Here is a 23,534-nt window from a genome sequence, read left to right on the forward strand (position 1 = left end):
AAGTGTTTGTTGGTGATCGTCTTACTTTTATTTCGCCCTCTCCAAGTTGCCCATTTTGTCATGCATGCGTTTTGGTCTACCCCTCATGTTCACCAACTTTGGCACCACCTTTCTCTTATTTTCCCTACCTAGTATTCTCATAAATGGTTTAGGAAGTCTTCCCTTCTTGGGTTCTCTTCTTATCATACTATTATTTCCCAAACCTTTAGGAAAATCATTCTTAAGCATTTCTGGAGATTTCGGTGCTTGGCTACCTACTCTCATACCTTTTACTCACTTCAGTTTGAGACTATAGTTATCTGTGCCAACCTTTTGCTTCAGACCCTTACTCTTCAATCTACAATTAAGCCTAACTTAGACCTCAAGAAAACTTTGAACAATTTGCAGGATCAACTCAGGGATTTTGTCGCCAAGTGTAATATGCAAAGCCCCCACATTAGCAAGTTGGTTCAACAGTGCAAATAGCAACATGGTTAGAGCCCATCATGATTTTAATTCCGTCTTTTGCAATGACCCACTTCAAATAGTGTGTACATTCCGAATGGACATCATTACATACTCTCCTTAGACATCATCAAAGATCGTTTTATGTTTGCTAGGACAACTTTAGCAATTCTCAAAAAGTGGACAGTTCTAGTTATATATTTTTCCTTCCTCACATTTACTTATGTTAGAAAATGACAATCACATTAGGGTAGGTAGAGCCCAAATGCACCATATAGCACATGTTTAACTGCTATGTCAACACAAATGTTTACATTCAGTTTGTAATTTTATATTGATTTTTTAATAAAATTTCTTCTTCCAAATATATTAAATTTATTTATCGCGAAAGCCTAAATAATCTTCCTTTATCAGATCGTGAGCTTACTGTCGATAGCAATGTAGGAAGTTGTGTAATATTTGAGCACAAACATAGTCTCTCGTGGATGCACTCGGTGCAGCAACGAATAAATAATAATAAACACACACAACTCGTTTGCCATCAAACTTTTCTGCAACTTCTTTCCAACTAAGGAAGTCCGTAGAGATCAAAATGTCATCCGAAGGCTAGCTTTGTCCACCCTTTCAGATTACCGTTCTTCCCCGTATTCGGCAGAATGCTGCTCAGAGCTTATATTCATTCCCCACAATTGATTCGTACAACTTGTGCCAATTTCTTCACCAGTCACGCTTTCACTGGAATCTTTCTCGCCTGCAGAACATTAAAAGCCCCTCTAAATGTAGCTGCCATAGGCAAATTTAGCACAAAATCTGCAGTGCCACTAAACAGCAAACAAACAGCAGATAACAGCAATGACAAAAATGGAACCCCCTTGGACATGCTTTTTGTGCCGCCAGGGGTCGAGAGAAGTGAAATACAAGCAGATATGTTGTTGCCCGGGTCAAACATAATAGTGGGTCCATATGCAGGGGATGCAAAAATTAAGCAGGTTGAGTTTAAAGGTAGCAGCGTCAGGGCTAAAGATTGCCCTAAAGATGGCAAACCTGAATTTGCCATGCTCGGGCGCTCCAATGTGGGGAAATCTTCGCTAATCAATTGCTTAGTCAGAAAGGATATTGCCATGACTTCTAAGAAACCAGGTTGGAGTTTTTAATTTTAATTTTGTTTGTTTTGTCTGTGTAACTATCTACATAGCAAGGAGGGAGGAGGTCTTCAATTTTTATTATGCTTACTTTTAAAAAAAAATATTAAAATAGTTTGAAAACTAGATAAAACAGAAGTAGCTTCAAAATGTGGGTTTGTCACCCTGCTTGTCCATGTACTTTACCATTTGGTACTATACTGTTAATATGTTCGAGATACATTACATATGTCTCAGATATAACATAAGATACGAACATCTACGAAAAACTACTCAGAAGGATGGTTATTGCTGCACATTGACTTTTGCGAACTGGTTGACAACAGTATTCAGGATGGCATCATCAGTACTCTCTGTATTGTCAGGTTCTTGATCAGCCTGTCCATCTGGAGGGTGGGCCTCCTGACTATCCTGGCTATCAATGTTCCTGGAAAGAGTATTTTCCTGCATATATTTGTTCAACCTTTCCTTCTCTTTTTCATTGAGCAGATCAGAGTAAGCTTCAAAGTATTGGACTGAGTGACTGTCTTTCCTGAAGAGAACCATGGCTCCCTCTTCGATCAAAGTCATGAATCTGTCTTTGGGGACATCCAGAACTGCAGAGACCTGTGACAGGATATGAAAATGGGTGAGTTTAAAGTTAAACTCAGTAAGCACCCTCTTTCTGTGTTGGAAAATATCCTCATTTCTCCTCTTCCAAAGAAACCATAAGATCTCCATAGTAAGAACAAACCAAAACTTATTCAAATTCATGCTAAAGGGTTCTGCAAATTTAGCAAGAATCTCGTACCAAGAGATACCAGTTTTACAATTCCAATTTTAAGGGGCTTGCCAAGAAAAACAGACCACAGTTCACAAGCAAATCTACATTCTAAGAAAAGATGATTAAAAGATTCAGGGTGTCCACGAAAAGAACAAAGGCCAGACTCCAATCCCAAAGAGACCAGTCTACACCCGACAGCAAGCTTTTTAAGCAAAATAATCCATCTGAAACAAACTTTCTTAGGATCACTTGGAAATGGCAAAAACAGTCAAGTATTAGGTGCCATCTAGAGTACGGCCAACCAAAATACCAACTATGGTTAATCCAATTAAGAATAGAGTCTTTCTCTTTCATCATGTTATAAATTCTTTTAGTAGAGCCATCAAATAACAAGTTACCATCCTTCCATTCTAAATACTGCAAGAATTAATCTGAATTAAGAATTTTACCAGGAAAAAATGGCCCAGTAGCTTTACAAATCAGAGTGAAAGTTTTCTTTTGAGTGGCAGGAAGATTAAATTTATTCTTAAGAGTCTCCCAGTTGAACCCAGATGTAAGATTTCAATCCTTTCACACTTATTAAATTGATAATCAGCAATTAACCATGATGAAGAATAATAAATGACATGGGAGGCAAGAACTTTTAGAACAAATTGAATTCTACATGCAAGAGAGAGCATATGAGTTTGCCACTTAAGATGTTTCTTCTCAATCTTAGAGTATACCCATTGCCACATATCTTTGCCAGAGGGTTCAATGGAAAAAGGGATACCTAAGTAGCTGAAAATATTCCTTCGACCATTCCATATCCAACCATTCTGAGTAATCCAATTAGGAGGTTGTTCTGTCCAACCAATCACAGTGAATTTATGAGGAGCAACTTTAGAGCCAGATGCAGAACAAAACAGTTGGAGGCTCTGAATCACATTATCAAAATTGGTATTATCTAATTCCAGAAACAAGGCAGTATCTTCAGCAAATTGGGCATTTATTAATTCCTCATTATTGGGCAAAGTGATGCCTTTGATGAGAGGACTTAAATCAGTTGCTCTTAGAATATAAAACATAGCATCAGCTGCAATAACAAATAAATAAGGAGCAATAGGGCATCCTTGCTTGATGGACCTTTGAAGAGGAATAGGGTCTGAAAGTTCACCATTCACATCAATCATAGTAGAAGAATCTTTAAACAGAATAGAGATCCATCTACAGAAGAAAGGAGGAAAGCCAAAAGCTTTAAGCATTCCCAAAACAAATGCCCATTCTATTCTGTCATAGGGCTTCTCAAAATCTAAGAGGATCATTCCAACATTCTGACCAGAGTGTTTAGTCCAATGTAAAGATTCCCAACTAGTGATTAGATTTTCTAATATATATCTACCTTTAATAAATCCTGTTTGGGTGACAAAGATAACTCTATTTAATTTTAGGATATTAGAAATTCTTTTAGAAAGGACCTTGTCTATAATCTTGTAAGACATATTCAATAAAGTGATCGGGCGCCAATTTTTAACCAAGGTCCTATCACCACTCTTTGGAAGGAGTTTAACGAAACCTCTGTTTATCTTAACCCCCTAAGAGCCAGTATCAAAGGTGATGAGAAAAGTGTCTCAACCTTGCAAGCTGTTTCTAGAAAATTCCAAAATTAGTTTGTGGTAGTTTTCCACATGTTTATGTATTGGAAATAGGTGTATGAGTTAGAAATGTGCCTTGTCCATGGTAGAATATAGGAGGGCCATTTTTAGAGCATTGGTGACTCATTATATGACTTTTATGGGGTCCAAACTAGGGGACATTATTTTAGATGGGATTAATATTTTAACCTGGTTGTTTTTCCATCTTGGTAATGTAACTGTCAAAAATGGGCAATATGTGGCATGATGGTTAAGCCCATGGTTTTGTAAAACCACAAGTGGTTTCCAGGTTGTAAAATCACTATAAAGGAGTGCTTGGGGAGGAGTTTGGATCATTGAGCTTTGTTTGCAAGACTGGGTGCTAGAAGGTGTCTCTCCAAGTTCGAATTGCAATGATGCGCTTCTGTAAGAACTTACATTGCAAGTGTATTGTAATCTTCTTGATTTGATAATACATTGTGCAGGTTTTGGAGGGTGGGTTTTTTCTCTCAGAAGGGTTTCCCCACGGTAATCACTGTGTTATGTGTTCATTGTTATTTTGATTGTGTTATTGTGCATTTCTTGAGATCTTTGTGATACTCAGGTTGAAATTTGCATAGTCGTCCTCTCAAGATTAGTGTAGGAAGCGATTCTGCACACCTTTGCTTCCTTACAAGTGGTATCAGAGCTTGGCTAGTTTTGGTTTTATTTGTCGGGTACAGGGTTTTTTGAGCTAATCAAGGTTTGAGTGGGAGCTTGTGTAGAGTATTTCATTTCTGTATTGTAGGATTGAAAAGATGGCAAGCATATTGGGGAGGATTGATGTAGAGAAGTTTTCTGGCACAAAATTTGAGATGTGGAAGATGAAGATGGAAGATCTATTGATTGATCGAGATCTGTGGGATACGGTGGATGAGAGCAAGATAAGATTCATAGATCCGACTTTAGCCGTATAATATGAGTGACAGATAGAAAAGCTAAAGGTGTCATCAGATTGTGTCTTGTAGACTCAATTTTGATCAATGTCCATGAAGAACCTATTGCGAAGAAGCTAAGTGAGCTCTATCAAGCAAATCACTTGTGAACAAGATTTTCTTAAGGAAGAAGTTGTATTCCTTGAGAATGGAAGAAGGTGGACGAATTTCTAAGCATCTGGAATGTTTTAATATGTTGGTGACTCAGTTGGCCTTAGTTGGGTTGTCAATGGATGAAGAAGAAAGGTGCCAAATCTTGCCATGTTCGTTGCCAGCCTCATGAGACAACCTTGTCATGGCTATAGGGAGCATTGCAATCGTCTTGAAGATGGAGGATGTTGTTGGTTCTCTACTTTCTAAAGAGTTGAGAAGAAAGGTGTCTCTGAATGCCAAAGAGGCTTTGAATGTTCGAGGAAGACCAAAAAGAAAGAGGCAAGAATAAAAAACAGCATTGCCGTTCTAAATCCAAGAATAAGAGGAGATCAAAATCTCCTAGTAAGTCCAAGGCAATCTACTGGAATTGCCGCAAACTTAGAAACTTCCAAAGGGATTGCAAAGAGGAGGAGGAGAAGAAGAAGAAGAAGAAGAAGAAGAAGAAGCAAGATTTTGATTCTAAGTCCGAGAAGGAAGATGGAGATGCTTTCATTGCAGCCTTGGCCACTCATGTAGGTGACAATGCATGATTGATAGACTTAGGTGCATCTTTCCACATGCCTCCAAATAGAAATTGGTTTAGTAAGTATGAAAAGTTTGATGGTGGTAAGGTGTATTTGGGTGATAACTTAGTTCTTGATATTGTTCATTGTGAAAGTATTTGTGTGAAATTTTCTGATGGTAGAATTAGAAAATTTGATGGTGTCTTGCATATCCCAGGACTAGGAAGAAATTTGTTATCTGTTTGGAAACTAATAGATGCAGGTGTGTATGTACAGTTTTATGAAGTGGGTGTGAAAATGGTGAGAGGTGCTATGGTAATAGCAAGAGGAAGCATATTGGGTACATTGTACCAGCTTGATGCATGCATGATTGAGTGCAATAGTAGTTTTGATAAGATTGTGAAAAAGACTACTTTGTTGGAGAAGGAGAGTGTTTTTCTTTCAACAGATGGTCATGGTTTTTGGGTACCCAAGGGTGCTCTATCTGCTGAACCAAAGTTACCTGTGGAGAAGACTATGTTATGGCACCAAAGACTCAACCACACAGGTGAGAAGGGTCTACAGACCTTGAAAAATAAAAACCTTGTTGATGGGTTGAATGATTGCAATCTTGAGTTTGATTTTTGTGAGCATTGTATCTATGGTAAACAAAACCATATTCAATTTTACTTGAGTTCTCATAAGTCATCATGTATTTTGGATCTAATCCATTCAGATGTATTTGGTCCAGTTGATATTCCTTCTATTGGTAGATCAATTTATTGTGTTTCTTTCATTGATGTTTTTAGTAGAAGAATATGGGTTTATTGTCTTAGGAGTAAAGTTAAAGTTTTCAGTTTTTTTCAAAGAATTTAAATCAATGGTTGAGTTGTAGTCTAGAAAGAAAATAAAATATTTGAGAATTGATAATGGTGGTGAATTTTGCTCCAATGGTTTTGACTCATTTTGTAAAGATTGTGGTACTAAAAGAGAGAAGACAACTCCGTATTCTCCACAACAGAATGGAGTTGCAAAAAGAATGAACAAGACCTTGATGGAGAAGGCTAGGAGTATGTTGAGTGGAGTTGGACTAGAACAAAAGTTTTGGGCTGAAGCTGTAGCCATTGCTTGCTACCTCATAAATAGGTCTATTGCATCAGCTCTTGTTGATAAGACACCAGTGGAAGCATGATTGGGCCGCAAGCCTTCGCTTAGACATCTAAGAGCTTTTGGTTGTGAGGCATATGCTCATGTGCCAAAGGAGAAGCAGACAAAATTGGATAACAAAGCTGTCAAATGTGTTTTCATCAGATATAGTTATGGTGTGAAAGGATACAAGCTTTGGGATCCTGTTGCACAAAAGGTATTTTATTCCAAAAGTGTTATTTTTAGAGAAACTAAGCCTTCTTTTGTTACAGTGCAGCCAAAACAAACAAAAGAAAAAGATGTGATTCAACTTCTTGCTACACCTGAGAAAGCTGAATCGAGGCCCTTAGAGAGACAAGATGTTGAGGAGAGCTCTACGAGTTTAAAATCATCAGAGGAAGAGGGAGAACCTATACACGAACCTGAGCTTGAACCAGATCTTGTATGAAGGTCTAGTAGATAGAGGAAAGCACCAGAAAGGTATGGATATTCACTTGATGATTGGACGTGTATATTTGCTTTGAATGCTAATATTGATGAACGAAGATCTGTAGAAGAGGCTCTTGGTATGAATGATTCAGAGTCTTAAAAAATAGCCATGGATGAAGAGATGGTGGCTCTTAAGAGAAATGACACATGGGACCTTGTACCATTGTCTGAAGGGTGGAAGCCTGTTGGTTGTAAATGGGTATTCAAAAGGAAGATGGGTTTAGATGGAAGCGTTGAGAAGTATAAAGCACGTTTAGTTGCAAAAGGTTACTCCCAGGTTGCTAGAGTTGATTATGGTAAAATTTTTTCTCCTGTAGCAAAAATGATATCCATTCGAATTTTACTTTCTATTGTAGTAGCTTACGATCTAGAAGTTGAGTAGATGGATGCGAAGACAACTTACCTTCATGGAGATTTGGAGGAAGAAATTTATATGACACAGCCAGAGCACTATGTGGTGAAAGGTAAAAGTCATTTGGTCTGTAAGTTGAAGAAATTGTTGTATGGTTTAAAACAAAGTCCTAGGATGTGGTACCAGAAGTTCGAAACATATGTGCTGAGTTTGGGATTTGTGCGGTCTAAATCTAATTGTTGTATATATTTCAAGTATGATGGTAATCATTTCCTGGTTATTGCCTTAAATGTTGATGACATGTTGTTTATTGGCAAAGGAAAAGGTTTGATTGCAGAGTTAAAATCTCAGCTGTCAACAAAGTTTGAAATGAAAGATCTTGGTGTAGCAAGGCACATTCTAGGAATGGAGATTATAAGAGATAGACAAAACAAAAAGCTTTGGCTAGGCTAGAGTAAGTATGCTTGTACTATTATAAGAAGATACAATATGTAGGATTCCAGACCATTGAGTGTTCTTGTTACTATGGGAACAAAGCTTTCTTTCTAGCTCATAGTGTCCAACATCCCTATTAGACATGGAAGAAATGAGTAGAGTACCATACCAGAGTGCTGTTGGAAGTTTGGTGTATGCTATGGTCTGTACAAGACTAGACATTGCCCAAGCAGTGGGAGTACTTTCCCGTTACATGTCTAATCCAAAAAGAGCAGATTAGGATGCAGTAAAAAGAGTTTTTAGATACTTGCAGGGTACCTCATAGTACTCTATGTTTCCATGGAACAGGAAATGAGCATTCCTTGGATATTCAATACTATGTGGATTTAGACTGGGCCGATGATGTTGATAGAAGAAGATCCACCAGTGCATATGTGTTTACATTATTTGGTGGTGCAATCAGTTGGATGAGTAAGTGACAGGTTGTGGTCGCTTTGTCCACTACAGAGGTAGAGTGTATGACAACTCCTCATGCCTGCAAAGAAGCCATTTGGCTAAAGAGATTGTGTTCAGATATAGATTTCAAATAGGGTGCAGTGACAATTTACAGTGACACTCAGAGTGCAATTTGCCTAGCGAAGAATCCTACTTTTCATGCTAGGACCAAGCACATTGATGTACAATATCAATTTGTGAGAGATATGGTCAAGGAGGACAAGGTGAAGCTGGAGAAGGTAGAAACTTTGGCAAATGTTGCTAATGCATTAACAAAGTCCATAAGCATAGAGAAGTTCAGATGGAGTTCAGAGTCTATGGGCCTCTCGGCCCCTAGCAATTAAGTCCATGATACTTTGGATCTCCTGATTCTTGCAAGGTGTTCAACAAGTGGGAGAATGATGAGAAATGCGTATCAACCTTGCAAATTTTTTTTGGAAAATTCCAAGATTTGTTTGTGGTAGTTTTCCACATGTTTATGTATTGGAAATAGGTGTATGAGTTGTTAGAAATGTGCCTTGTCCATAGTAGAATGTAGGAGGGCCATTTTTAGAGTATTGGTGACTCATTATACAACTTTTATCGGGGTCTAAACTAGGGGACAAAATTATGGACAAGATTACTATTTTAACCTAGTTGTTTTTCCATCTTGGAAATGTAAATGTCAAAAATGGGCAACATGTGGCATGGTGGTTAAGCCCATGGTTTTGTATAACCACAAGTGGTGTCCAAGTTGTAAAATCACTATAAAAGGAGGGCTTGGGGAGGAATTTGGATCATCGAGTTCTGTTTGCAAGACTGGGTGCTAGAAGGTGTCTCTCTGAGTTCGAGTTGTGGTGATGCACTCTTGTAAGAACTTGCATTGCAAGTGTATTGTGATCTTCTTGATTTGATAATACATTGTGCGGGTTTTGGAGGGTGGTGTTTTTCTCCCTAAAGGGTTTCCCCATGGTAATCACCATGTTATATGTTCATTGTTATTTTGATTGTGTTATTGTGCATTTCTTGAGATCTTTGTGATACTTAAGTTGAAATTTGCATAGTCGTCCTCTCAAGATTAGTGTAGGAAGCGATTCCGCACACCTTTGCTTGCTTACAAAAAGCACACTCATAAGTAGAAATTAGATCCTTGGAAATCCAATTCATGTTTTTCTTATAAAACTCTCTAGGTGGAGGATCGGGCCCCAGATATTTACCATTTTCCATGCTGTTAATGACATCTTCAATCTCACTAATATCAATATTGGCATTAAGCTTCTTAGCTTCATTGAGCGAGATTTTCTTAGGGATTAGTTTAAAACAATATTCTAGAGCTTTCTGATTAGTATCCATATGCTTAGATGTGAACAAATCCTTATAAAAGTTATAGAATGCTCCTATAAGTTATAAATTTATTTCTTCTTTGGACACATTGGTTGAGGATGCTCCTATATCTTCTTTTCATTCTCCCACCTTTGGGGACCTTCCTTTAACTCATGATTCTTCTTCTTCTTCTATGCTGTGCTTTATTGATAGATGCATTCCCTTTATTGATAATGTCACTATTTGGGATGAACCTCTAGACAAGAATGTTGACTATTCTCTTCCTCATGAAAAAGCTAGCCTGATGATAGATGCCTTTTATTTTCACCATGACAAGCTTGATATTTCTTCTTCTTGTAACACATATCCTAGTGATATTTTAGATCAAGAAGAAGAAATTATAAACACTTATATCAATTTGACCTTGCCTTCATTTAGCACTCCCAGTGAAGTGGAGACATTAATGGAAATCCATCATTCCTATCCTAAGGATTCCTTGGAACAAGTGGATAATGATACTCTCCTTAATACATTCCCTTCTAGTCATGAGTCTATGGAGATGCAAAATCTTAATCAAGTTAATGTTTCTTGATCTCTTCTCAGTGCTAAAGGTTACCCTCTTCTTATTGTTAAAGGTTGTCCTCGTATAATTGTTAAGGGGAAATCTAGCGATCCTTTGGATTATAATACGGTGTCTCACACTTATCGTACAAAGAATAATCCTCAACCTACTACATCTCTTCCACCTTCTCAACCTGTTCTTCCTCCTCCACCTTGTTTTCTTCAGAATCTTGGGTTGGATTATGATTTGGTGTCGCAATTACGTACTACCCCCACCAAGATTTCTCTTTGGCAACTTCTTTAGACAGCTCCTAGATACCATGAAGCCTTGAAAAAAACTTTATCCAATCTCTCCATTCCACCTCCTAATCAAGATAACATCAATGTCTTCTTACAATGCATGCATACCACTCTTATCCCACCTTCAATTGTGTTTACTCATGAGGATTTGCCTTCTAAAGAGATTCAAGATCGTCATGACCCTCTTATGGTTGCAGTGTCTATTAATAAAACTACTATACAATGAACTTTGATTGATAATGGATCTGGTTTGAATATTTGTTGTATGGATATGTCAAAGGCTATGAAGGCTGATCTTTGTACTATTCAACTTGATGATGTTCATGTTTGAGGATTGATAACATAGCCAAGAAAACTTTGGGTATTATAATGCTTCCTATTAAAGTGGGTCTTGTGATATTGAATACTTCTATAGTTATTATGCTTGGCCCTCTTACTTATTACCTTCATTTGGGAAGACCTTGGTTGCATTCTATGCATGGTGCTCCTTAAACTCTTCATTGCAAGGTTAGATTTGTTTACAACAACCTTCTATATACTCTTCATGTTGATGATGCACCTAACTATGCTTGAGTTTCTCCTCCTACACAGGAAGTGAAGAAACTTGAAATTAAAGAAGACCCTTCTTTTCCTGCTTTATTTGAAGATGATTGGGGTACACTAGATTTTAATCCTACTTCTATTGGAGAGTATAGAGTCAACGATCTTTCATTTATGAGAAATTGCACTGCTCCTCTCTTTACTAACTTTGTTTCTACCTCTAGTCATGATAAACCTATTAAACCTAGTATGCCCTTAGGCGATGGGAGACATAAGCATTCTTTCAACACCATTGCCGTTCATACATTAGGAGGTGTGCCACAAAGTGATACTTTGTCCACATCCTCTCCTTTATCCTCTTATACTAATCAAGAGCTCTTTTTGTCTAAGCTTCTTCATGCTAAGATGATTACTAGACCTAAACATTGAAATAAACATAGTCAAAAATATTATGAATTTTCTGTTTTGCATGTATCATCATTATCATGATCACTCTACTAATGATTGTCAAGCTTTGCATTTTAAGATTCAGTAATTGATTAATAATAAGGTTATTCACATGTCTTCTTGTGATGAGTTTCATTTCAATTTGAATGACTTTAAATGACATTTAAGTCTCTATTATGTTGCTCTATGCCATGTAACATTGTTAGCCTCTCTCCTCGGGGCTCATTGTCATGCATGGTTCGCTTTGTGAGTAGCATAATAGGTGCTCTTTTCTCTTTGTTCCTATACTTGGGGGGGCAAGGGAACCTTTTGTCCATCATTCTCATTCTTTGAAGGATCCATTATTTCCTTTGGTTCAGTGTTATTTGTTTATCATGTTATATCCAATCTTATATGATTAGCAAGTGGGTTTTCATGGTAGATAGATCACTTACCTTGGAGACTCATAATAGTGTGATATCCTTTTCAGGGATTTACTTTTCACTTCTTGGACAACGTCTCGTCGCATTCTACCCTTCCATGACTTCATAGGAGTTGTGACCTCTTTGGTTTGGATTGTGTGTTGCTTGTGGATACTATCTTGATGCTGAAATTGCTTTATCCTAAATCATCACTTCCTTAAGATGCCAAAATAAGCAATTATTATTCCATTTTAAGGGGAGGCATACATGATCCCCTTATTTTCATGTCTTAGATTTGGTTGACTAACATGATACACACACTTGCTAGACCATTTGACCTATCCTTGCACATTCTCAAATCATTCTCATGAAGTAGTAAATACAGATTCTGAGTATGGCTTAGATTACTTTAGCCTTGTGGGCTTGGTAGGCTTCCTAGGTTATCCTCAAATCTATCCATTGCTACTTCATCCCTTCTTTTTGCACATCTTTTTCCCTTTATGGATTAGGCATAATCTTAAAGCATGAATTCTTTGTGGGAAGAAAGCATCCTAGACGCTGGATCTTTCTCTCTCCTTGCACACACATGTGCTAAATCTCATCTACGGGTAACGCATAACAATTTGCTAAGTCCCATACACGGGTAACACAGTCTTATTGGACCTTGCCATGGTGATACAAAGAACATTGATCTATGGATGAGCCTTATGATGGGCTGAAAAGTGGGTTACCACCCCGTTAGACTATTTCAATTCCATCTTTTGCTGCAACTCTTTTTAGTGTTTCACAGTAGGGTGGGCACTCTACTGGGCAAGATAATCACTCTTCTTCTCTCTTTGCTTCTTTTTAGTTAGTGATTTCTCTCTTATTATGATCCTGGAAGTTATCAAGAGCTTAATCCCTTGGGGGCTTGGGTGATTCTTGGTCTCCTTGATTGTAATAAGATTATCTCATGACTTGTGCTCTACTTTACCAAGAGTTTGGATCGAGTCCGTACTCTCACTAAAGTGTGGGCTAAATGTACCGTTTTAAATTGGAAACACTCCAATTTAATGAATGTTAAGCACCCATTTAATGCGATTCTATCATATATTTGCATTAGTCTTCTACCTCCATTTAAATAATTCATTTCATCTCATTAGACCTTTTATTATTTTAGAATTAATATAAATGGGTCCGACCTTTGTTTCCCTTATATATTGTGTCCTCATTTATTAATTAATTAAAAAAATAATTTAGAATCTATCCTATCTTAGATAATATTTTATCTCCCCTATAAATTAATATTATATGTCTTCTCTTATTTTATAAATTGGGGTAGACCCTTATTAATTCAAATTAATAATCCTTAATTTATTCCCCCGAGGGATCTTATTATGGTCAAGCATTTAGTGCTCCACTTTAAGATGGGTCTTACCTCATTTTAAAGTTTGAGGCATTGGCCACTTTGAGATCTCTATAAAAGGGAGCCTTCTCATTTCGTTTTAACATCAAGCATTCACACTATCATGCATACACGAGATCAAGAACTTGCGCTCAAGCACTCAAGCACTCAAGTCTTCAAGCATTTCTTCAAGAGATTCCTCCATTGAAGATCAAGGATTCAAGCATCAAGCCATTAAAGGAGTTTATTTAGCAAGATTTTCAAGATCCTTTGTTGCATCTTCCACATCCATTCAACATCTTCTTGGTCCAAATCAATTGGTGAAGTAAGCACACTACATTCAATTCGAGAGATCCATATATTATAAGGTGAATTCATACATTTACTTTACATTCATGCTATTTCAATTATTTTAACTCAAGGTTAATTCCTGAACTGGGGTTGGACTGAGGCAAACTCCCCATCAACAACATAAATCCTTTTTTTGCAAGTTGTGAATCTCAGATTGACGAATAGGTTGCAAATCTGAGTACCCTTTTCAACTTTCTTCGGAATTGCGAAATCATAATTAACGTCACACATTGTCAATCAGGGGCGCAATGCACCCCTAATGCTTCCAGTTAGGCTCTGATTGATCTAGTTCGCCCCTGATTGCTCCATTTCAACCTTGATTGCTCCATTTCAACCCTAATTAGGGAGGTCGACCCTAACATCTCGCTGAACGATTTTTGGGTTTTGTCTGTAGCACAGTTTTCAGTCCAAATTGCGAGAATCAGTCCGTTCAGAGGTCGTTTGATGACTTGTTTTTAGTTTTTTCACAAGGTATATTATTTCCTCTCTTTTATTTCAATACACTTTATCATTGCTTTATAAATCTTAGTTCTACATTGCACATACTTAGTTGCTCTTCATAGCTCTTATTACATTAGGGTTTCAAGGACTTTTGTATACTTTCTCCAACACTATAACCATTAGATCTTTGTTTGCATTAGTGCTTCTTTATCACTTAGTTGGCACTAATCTTCCTAGATCTAGTTACCTTAGAGTTGGGATTAAAGGATCAATCTCCTTGTTTCCCCCTCCTTGAGTTGTGTAAGCAGGATTTGTGATGAACTTAGGGTTTTATATCTTTGATTCGCATGTATCCCTTAATAGTTTGACATTATCCTCATTCTCAACAATAGAACTAATCTCAACTGAGGTAGGAGAATGGTCAGAAATACTGATAGGAGTAACACTGATAGGATATCAACTAGAAGAATGCTTAACATTGAACACAGAAGAATCAAAATAACAGCTATTCAGTTTGCGATATACTCTCTAATGATCCAATTGATTATTGCTCTAGCTAAACCAAATGACCCCCCTTTCACACCTTTTATTAGACATTGGATCAATCAAATTAAATTTCCTTTTAAAGTTATTCTAGAAAAAAATATCATTTTCTTTCCACCCATGGGCAATTCCACTACATTTATCATCCTTATTTTCAACCATATTTAAGTCACCAACAAAGATCCAATTTGCTTTGGGTAGATTATTGGATAAGCAGTCCCAAAACAAAGTTTTATATTCATGAGTAGCATATAAATTACATGCATTGATACAATTATCTAGATGGTTAAAGATAACCCATTGAGACCTTTGACAGGGAGAAGTACCTTCACAGATGATTCTTTCTCTAGGGTTAATAAGGAAAGCAATTCCCTCTTTACCCCTACTGTAATTAGTGTATAAACATGTGGCTTTAGCCCAAATGAATTTCAGAGTATTATAAGCATGGTAGCCAACAACTTTAATCTCCTAAAGACAAATCACATCCTTCTGTATAATGTCTTTACACCATTTTTGTGACTATATATTTTCTATATTGCATTTCAAGACCTCGAACATTCCAATGGTGAACTTTGATCATAATAAATAATTAATTAGGCGAGCTTTTATTCTTATAGAGCCTATTAAAGCACTCTGACATTTAGAAATTTAGGGTCTTCAATTACATTTTCTTTTTTTAATAGTATTTTTACTAAGAACCTCAGTAAAGAGGACTTCAATTTCAGCATTGACCTTATCTTCTATATTAACGGTATCATCTTGTTTATCCAATTCTTTCTCTGAGGAGGGTATAATCTTTGAAAGAACACTACCCTGGTCTATGGTTGATATGGAGTGTTTATTATTATTAGCTTGCTCTTGATGCTATTAAGGGCTAATTGCTGAGCATTCAGCCGTGTAGGTATAGGAGAATCCTTAGGGCCCAAAGGGTGACAACTAGTGGAATTTTCAACATTTTTATCACCTTTTGGCAAGAGCAATTTCAAAGTCTTCATTAAATAAGGGGTTTGATAGAGAAATATATTTATTACCCGTATTAATCTCTGCATTACTTTCCTGGAGATCACCCTTAATTTCATTCAACTTCTTTCCAACAACATTATTACTATTATCATTTTTAGGGGGAGCCGAGGAACTTGACAATGAATTAGAAGCAATAGTCTCATTGTTAGAATTACTTTCATTCAAAACATCGAAGGTTCTTTGTCTATTTTTCAAAATAGGGCAATCTTTGTGGGTATGGCCATGCAATTTGCGGCGAAAGCAAGCACCTAGGTTTCTTAGCAAGGAAATATTCCAAGAATAGAACTCTCCTTCAACATCAAGCATAGTCATAATAGGTTTGGTGAATTCCAATACATATTCAACACGAGCCCTCCAATGTCATCCAAGACCAATGACTTAGACTTGATCTTTTGGATTCTCTTTGACTATGAAGCCTTCATACACCCTTGTTGGTTGCAAATAACCATTTGACCCAACACGTCTTACACTTGATCTCTTGGACTCTCTCTTTGTGAAGCCTTCATACACCCCATTTGTAATGAACCTGGATTAATGTATATTTTTTCTTTGTTAGAAATATAATATAATAAATTCAAAATCTCTAAGGATTATTTCAATCAAACGGTATAAGTTAAGACAAGTATTATTTTAATATGTTGATACTACTTTGAAATGTTTCAAATATTATTTCAATTATTTTTCCATTCCTTGTGAACAAACATAACCTTAAATGTATTATTGGTTCACAATACATTAATACATAAATCTTACTAATATTATTTAATTCCATAAACCTAAACCTAATATAATTATTTGAACATCCTTTAATACAAGGAAACCCTAAACCACCCATTATTGTTACATTAAAGCTTATATATAATTACCCAAGCTTACTTTACAAATATAATAAATTGATTAACTAAATATAATGAACATATTGAATTATGTGAATGAGGAACTAAAAACTATAACCAAATTATATTAAGAGGCACGACGTCATAATCGTGATTGTCGGATAATCTATAAAGGGTCGTATTAGGGTTAGGTCATTGAGAGGCACGAAAAAAGGAGATCATAAAATATAATAAGGAGTTTTGGGATAACGACACTCTGTATACATTAAGCAAACTTAATGCTGTAACTGGTACAAGGCAACATTACATAGTGCGGGCACTGCCACACCATTATTCTGCAGTGAGAATACAGGTACTACCGCTATTACCTTTTGTACGTTTCAAGTAGCCGATTGTATAATATTTGAAGGTGTCGGAATAAATGTTAGCTGTGTCTTATCATGATAATGTTAATGAATACATATGTTATTAAGTGGAATTACATAATACGTAATCCTTGTCTCATGCCTCGACGTATATAATTAGAATGTTTGGGCTTTCGCATGAGAGGATTATTATGTGCTTGAATATTATTACATTATGAACTCATAAACATTATCGCATGCATACTAAAATGAATATTATAAATAACAAGAAGTCATCAATGTTATTAAAACATTTGCAATATTTATAAGTACAGATTACCATGTTTATATATATATATACACACATAATAATCAAGGTCTCAAATGGATATATATATATATATATATATATATATATATATATATATATATATATATATATATATATATATATATATATATATATATATATATATATATATATATATATATATATATATATAGAAACTTAAATAACATCAAGACATATTTTGAATTATAGTGTAGAAGGCTGTGTCCTCACCTGAATTATGAAATCCTGAGATAGGGAGTTGGTGGGGGGAAAGGCGGAGTAATTTTGAGCACTTGTCGGATACGCTTGGAGCTTGTTTCACGCGCCCTCTGCACCGTAATTCTACCTTCTCGGAATGATTATAATCAGGAAGAGGAGATGACCTGACACTATGAGGAGAAATCTTCCATGAAAACCAACAAATTAATGATAATGCTCAACTCCTTACATAACTTAATAGAAGAAAGGATCTTAGGTTGTTTAAGAATTGATGATTTCCTAATTTATGCCTAAAATTGAATGTCAGGTTAAATTTTTGAAAAAGGGGTCATCGCAATTGGTATCAGAGCCTGATCCTGCCATCCTGAAAATATAGTAAATGACAAGAGGAGCAAAAATGAGTGAGCAATTATCTAATGAAATTAGAAATGTTATGTAACAGACAAACCAAACCTTAGGAGAGCAAATAGAAAGATCAAATCAAGCACTTCTTCAAGCTTTGCAAAACATGGGAAATTCCATAAACAACCTTAAAAATAATAATTCTGGTGGAAGGGACATACGTTCAAACCATTCAGCAAATAATGGAGTTTCACCACCTCAAGTACCCAAACCTACCTTCTTACCCAGGGAAGGGCCCTCAATGGAAGAAGAGGGACAGACAACCAATACTACTATTGAGAATGCCAGAGCTTATGCCAACCTTGAACCAGAAATCAGAGAGTTAATAACATTTAGAGAATTCTGTGAAGCCAATAGACATGAAACACATAAGAGAGAAAGGAGCCTTCAAAATCAAGACTTTAGAAGTAAAGTAAATAAAGTGACACTTCCAAATTTTGATGGGTTAGAAAAGTTCACTGCATGTGCCTGGTTACAAAAATTAAACACCTATCTGACCCTTAGTCCAATGACATAAGAAGATGCACTCCAATTTGCAATCCTCCACCTAGAAGGAACAACACATGATTGGTGGCATCACGGTCTTATTACTCAAGGGCACCAAAATATTACCTCCTAGAAAGCATCCTCAAGAAAACTTTAAGAAATTAACTCAAATAAGACAGCAAGGAACAGTAGAGGATTATATTAAGGAATTCCAAAAGATCTCGGTCCAAGTCACAGGAGTAGATGATGAACGCTCTACTTACTTGTTCATAGAAGGATTGAGAGATTCACTAAAAGGTCTAGTAAGTGCCTTGAAACCTTCATCTCTAGATGATGCCTTTGAAATAACACTTAGATTGGAAGTTTCAAATGCAAATAACAAATCCTGGAATAAACCTAATACAAAAAATCACAAAAATAATAAATTCCACAAAAAGTTCATTCCTACAAAGGATCAAGAAGAACTTAAGAAGAAAAATTTATGCTTTAAATGCCAAAAGCCATGGGAACCAGGCCGTAACTGCAGTGGAAAAAGAAACACTTGTCGCCACTGTGGAATAGATTGGGTACCAGGACATAGATGTGAAAAAAGAGGTCGTATCCAAAGAATAGAAGAAGACCTAGAGGAAGAAGAGGTCAACAAAAAGGCAAAATGTGACAAAGGTAATGAAGAAGAGGGAGAAGAATATGGAGTAATAGCCACTATGACTCAACCCTCCAAAAATCGAGTCTTAAGAATTAGATGCACTCTTAATGGTCAGAAAGTCATTGCATTAGTCGATAGTGGAGCATCCCATAACTACATTGATGAAAAACTTGTTAACAGAATGAAATTGAAAACTGAGAAGTTCAAGGGTTTTACTGCCGTTCAAGCCACAGGATCATTAGTGCGATGTACAAAAATGATTCCACAGCAAGAGATCACTTTGGGAAAAAGGCACACCATCAGAGAAGACTTACATGTGGTTCCACTCGATTTAGATATAATTTTGGGAGGTCCATGGATATTCTCTCTGGGATGTTTTAGGTTTGACCTTCCAAACTTAAAAATCCATTTTGAGCACGAGGGTGAAGAAATAACATTGGAGGGAATACCTGATGGTTCAGCAAAATTTGTCTCATGCAAAAGAATAGAAAGAACACTATGGCATGGTCGAGGAGAATGGGTTGCACAATGTTTGGTATTAAATAAATCCACACCTCAAGAGTCAGCTATCCATATAGATATTGAACCTATCCTTAAAAAACATGGGAGGGTGTTTGAAGAAATTCCACTAGGATTTCCACCCAAAAGAGGATTTGAACACATTATAGAATTGGAAAAGGATGCTAAGCCAGTGATCACCACCCCTTATCGACATCCTCAAAAATACAGAGATGAAATTGAAAAGGCCATCTAAGAACTCCTAGCCATGGGGCATATTCAACCTAGTTCCAGTCCTTTTGCATCCCCAGTAGTACTAGTGAAAAAGAAAGATGGGACAATGAGAATGTGTATAGATTATCGGGCACTAAATAAGAAAACCATAAAAAATCGGTATCCCATTCCCAGGGTGGATGAACTTATAGATGAACTTCATGGAGTAGTATATTTTTCTAAAATTGATTTACGTTCAGGATACCATCAAATTAGAATGAGGGAGGAGGATGTTCCCAAGACAACATTTAGATGCCATTATGGACATTTTGAATTCCTAGTTCTACCTTTTGGTCTCACTAATGCTCCGGCCACTTTCCAGTCATGTATGAATCATATCTTCCGAAAACAACTCAGGAAATTCCTCCTTATTTTCTTTGATGACCTTCTCATCTATAGCAAGTCATGGGAAGAACACCTTCAACATATTGAAGAAGTACTAAGCATATTAGAATCTGAATCATTATTTGCAAAAGCATCAAAATGTGAGTTTGGATTAGAAGAAATTCTTTATCTCGGCCATAAAATCAGTGCCAAAGGTGTAAGCGTCGACGAAGAAAAGGTTAAAGCAATACGGGAATGGCCAAAACCCAAAATCCTAACTGAACTTAGAGGATTCTTGGGCTTATGCAGCTATTACAGGCGGTTTGTGAAAAACTTTTCCAAGCTAGCATCCCCTCTAACTGACTTAACAAGAAAAGGGAATTTCGGATGGAATGAGGCAGCATAGGAGGCTTTTGAAGAGTTAAAAGAAAGAATGAGTTCTTGCCCAGTCTTAGCTGTCCCAGATTTTACACAACCCTTTGAATTACAATGTGATGCTTCAGGTAAAGGAATTGGAGCTGTACTCATGCAGAACAAACACCCTATTGCTTTCGAAAGCAGGAAGCTACCAACAACAGAACGACACTACTCAATTTATGATAAAGAAATGTTGGCTATCATGCACGCATTGGCGAAATTCAGACAATACCTAGTATGTGGGAGGTTCAATATTAAAACAGACCATTATAGTCTGAGGTTCTTCATGAATCAAAAGGACCTTAATGATCGCTAGCAGAAATGGGTAAGTAAAATCCAAGCATATAATTTTGATATTGACTACGTTAAAGGAACCCATAATGTGGTAGCAGATGCTCTATCTAGAAAGCGCCAATTGAATACCCTCACTAGCATCACAGGCGATTGGAAAAATGAAATTGTTGCGGAATATGCTAGGGATCCAAGGACTAAGGAAATCATGGAAGGAGATATAACTAATGATGAAATCAAAATTGTTGAAGAACTCATACTATATAGGGGAAGAATACTACTTGCAGCAAATTCCAAAGTTAAATGGAAGGTTATGAAGGAATATCACGACAACCCTCTATTTGGACACATTGGATTCTACAAAACCTACAGGAAGATAAGGGAGAGATACTCATGGAAAGGCCAAAAGAAGGATGTTATAAAATATGTCCAGGAATTATGATATGCCAGAAAAATAAGGCTGAACATGATTATCTAGCTAGTTTATTACAACCATTACCTATTCCAGATAAAAAATAGGAGAGCATTTCTATGGATTTCATTATAGGCTTACCTAAAGTACAAGAAAATGACTCCATCATGGTAGTAGTGGATAGGTTAACCAAATATGCACATTTCTTTCCCACATCAATACATTATAAGGCACCACAGATAGCAAAACTATTCTTTAAAGAGATTTTTAGATTACATGGGTTACCAAAGAATATCATTAGTGACAGAGATAGCAAATTTCTCAGCTTATTTTGGAAGGAACTTTTTAGATTAGTAGGAACTGAATTAACTCCCAGCACCAGCTATCACCCCCAAATAGATGGACAAACTGAAATTGTTAACAAATGGATAGAAGGCTATCTCAGAAACTATGTGACAGGACAACAAAATTCATGGATCAAATGGTTATACTTGGGAGAATATTGTTATAATAATACCCATCACATGTCAATTGGAATGAGTCCATTTAAAACATTATATGGATATGAGGCTACTACATTTGGAGATCTGATCAATCAAGAGAGTAGAGTACTTGGAGCTAAAGATTTCATTCAGCAAAATAGTGATATCATGAAAACTCTCAAAGATAACCTCCACCATGCCCAGAATCAACAGAAAACATATGCTGATCAGAAGTGAGTGGAAAGGTCGTTCTAAACTAGAGATTTAGTATTTTTGAGATTACAACCCTACAAACAATCTTCCCTCAAAGTCAGTGGAGCAGAGAAACTAAAACCACGTTTTTATGGACCATACAGGGTCCTAAGGAGGATAGGAGAAGTAGCATATGAAATAGAGTTGCTTGAAAATAACAAGATCCACAATGTTTTTCATGTATCCAGATTGAAAAAGGCCCTTAGGAAACATATAGATCCTTGTAGTGATCTACCACCATTAGACAGTGAAGGGAAACTTATATTGGAACCTAAGATTATTCTTGACAGGCGTGACCGAAGACTAAGGAATCGAACTATTCCAGAATATTTAGTAAAGTGGAAAAATCTTCCCAGGGAAGATGCTTCATGGGTTGGAGAAGAAGTCCTTTCTCAGTCAGCATTGCTTGGGGACAAGCAAAATCAGGAAGGGGGGACTGTAATGAACTTGGATTAATGTATATTTTTTCTTTGTCAGAAATATAATATAATAAATTCAGAATCTCTAAGGATTATTTCAATCAAACGGTATAAGTTAAGACAAGTATTATTTTAATATGTTGATACTACTTTGAAATGTTTCAAATATTATTTCAATTATTTTTCCATTCCTTGTGAACAAACATAACCTTAAATGTATTATTGGTTCACAATACATTAATACATAAATCTTACTAATATTATTTAATTCCATAAACCTAAACCTAATATAATTATTTGAATATCCTTTAATACAAGGAAACACTAAACCACCCATTATTGTTACATTAAAGCTTATATATAATTACCCAAGCTTACTTTACAAATATAATAAATTGATTAACTAAATATAATGAACATATTGAATTATGTGAATGAGGAACTAAAAACTATAACCAAATTATATTAAGAGGCACGACGTCATAATCGTGATTGCCAGATAATCTATAAAGGGTCGTATTAGGGTTAGGTCATGGAGAGGCACAAAAAAAAGATCATAAAATATAATAAGGAGTTTTGGGATAACGACACTCTGTATACATTAAGCAAGCTTAATGCTGTAACTGGTACAAGGCAACATTACATAGTGCGGGCACTGCCACACCATTATTCTACAGTGAGAATATAGGTACTACCGCAATTACCTTTTGTACGTTTCAAGTAGCTGATTGTATAATATTTGAAGGTATCGAAATAAATGTTAGCTGTGTCTTATCATGATAATGTTAATGAATACATATGTTATTAAGTGGAATTACATAATACGTAATCCTTGTCTCATGCCTTGACGTATATAATTAGAATGTTTGGGCTTTCGCATGAGAGGATTATTATGTGCTTGAATATTATTACATTATGAACTCATAAACATTATCGCATGCATATTAAAATGAATATTATAAATAACAAGAAGTACAATCATGTATTTATATATATGTATGTATGTATGTATATATATATATATATATGTATGTATATATATATATACATATACGTAATAATCAAGGTCTCAAATGGATATTGACATATAAGATAATAATAAATATGGTAATCAAAGGATA

At 36.1% G+C, this 23,534-nt stretch overlaps 1 protein-coding gene across 1 annotated transcript in view; it reads left to right on the forward strand.

The window, feature by feature from the left end:
- The first annotated feature begins 842 nt into the window (after positions 1-842).
- The window catches only part of LOC149531705 (GTP-binding protein At2g22870-like), a 108,903-nt gene continuing 86,211 nt past the window's right edge, over positions 843-23,534 (forward strand). The window contains exon 1 of the mRNA XM_089809783.1: positions 843-1,584. Coding sequence (XP_089665909.1) covers positions 1,101-1,584 — 484 coding nt within the window. The 5' untranslated portion in view covers positions 843-1,100. The remainder of the gene's footprint in view (positions 1,585-23,534) is intronic.

Source organism: Cupressus sempervirens, chromosome 11, assembly GCF_028749045.1.
Source record: "Cupressus sempervirens isolate cs-2001-9-10 chromosome 11, ASM2874904v1, whole genome shotgun sequence".
NCBI classification, from domain to species: domain Eukaryota; kingdom Viridiplantae; phylum Streptophyta; class Pinopsida; order Cupressales; family Cupressaceae; genus Cupressus; species Cupressus sempervirens.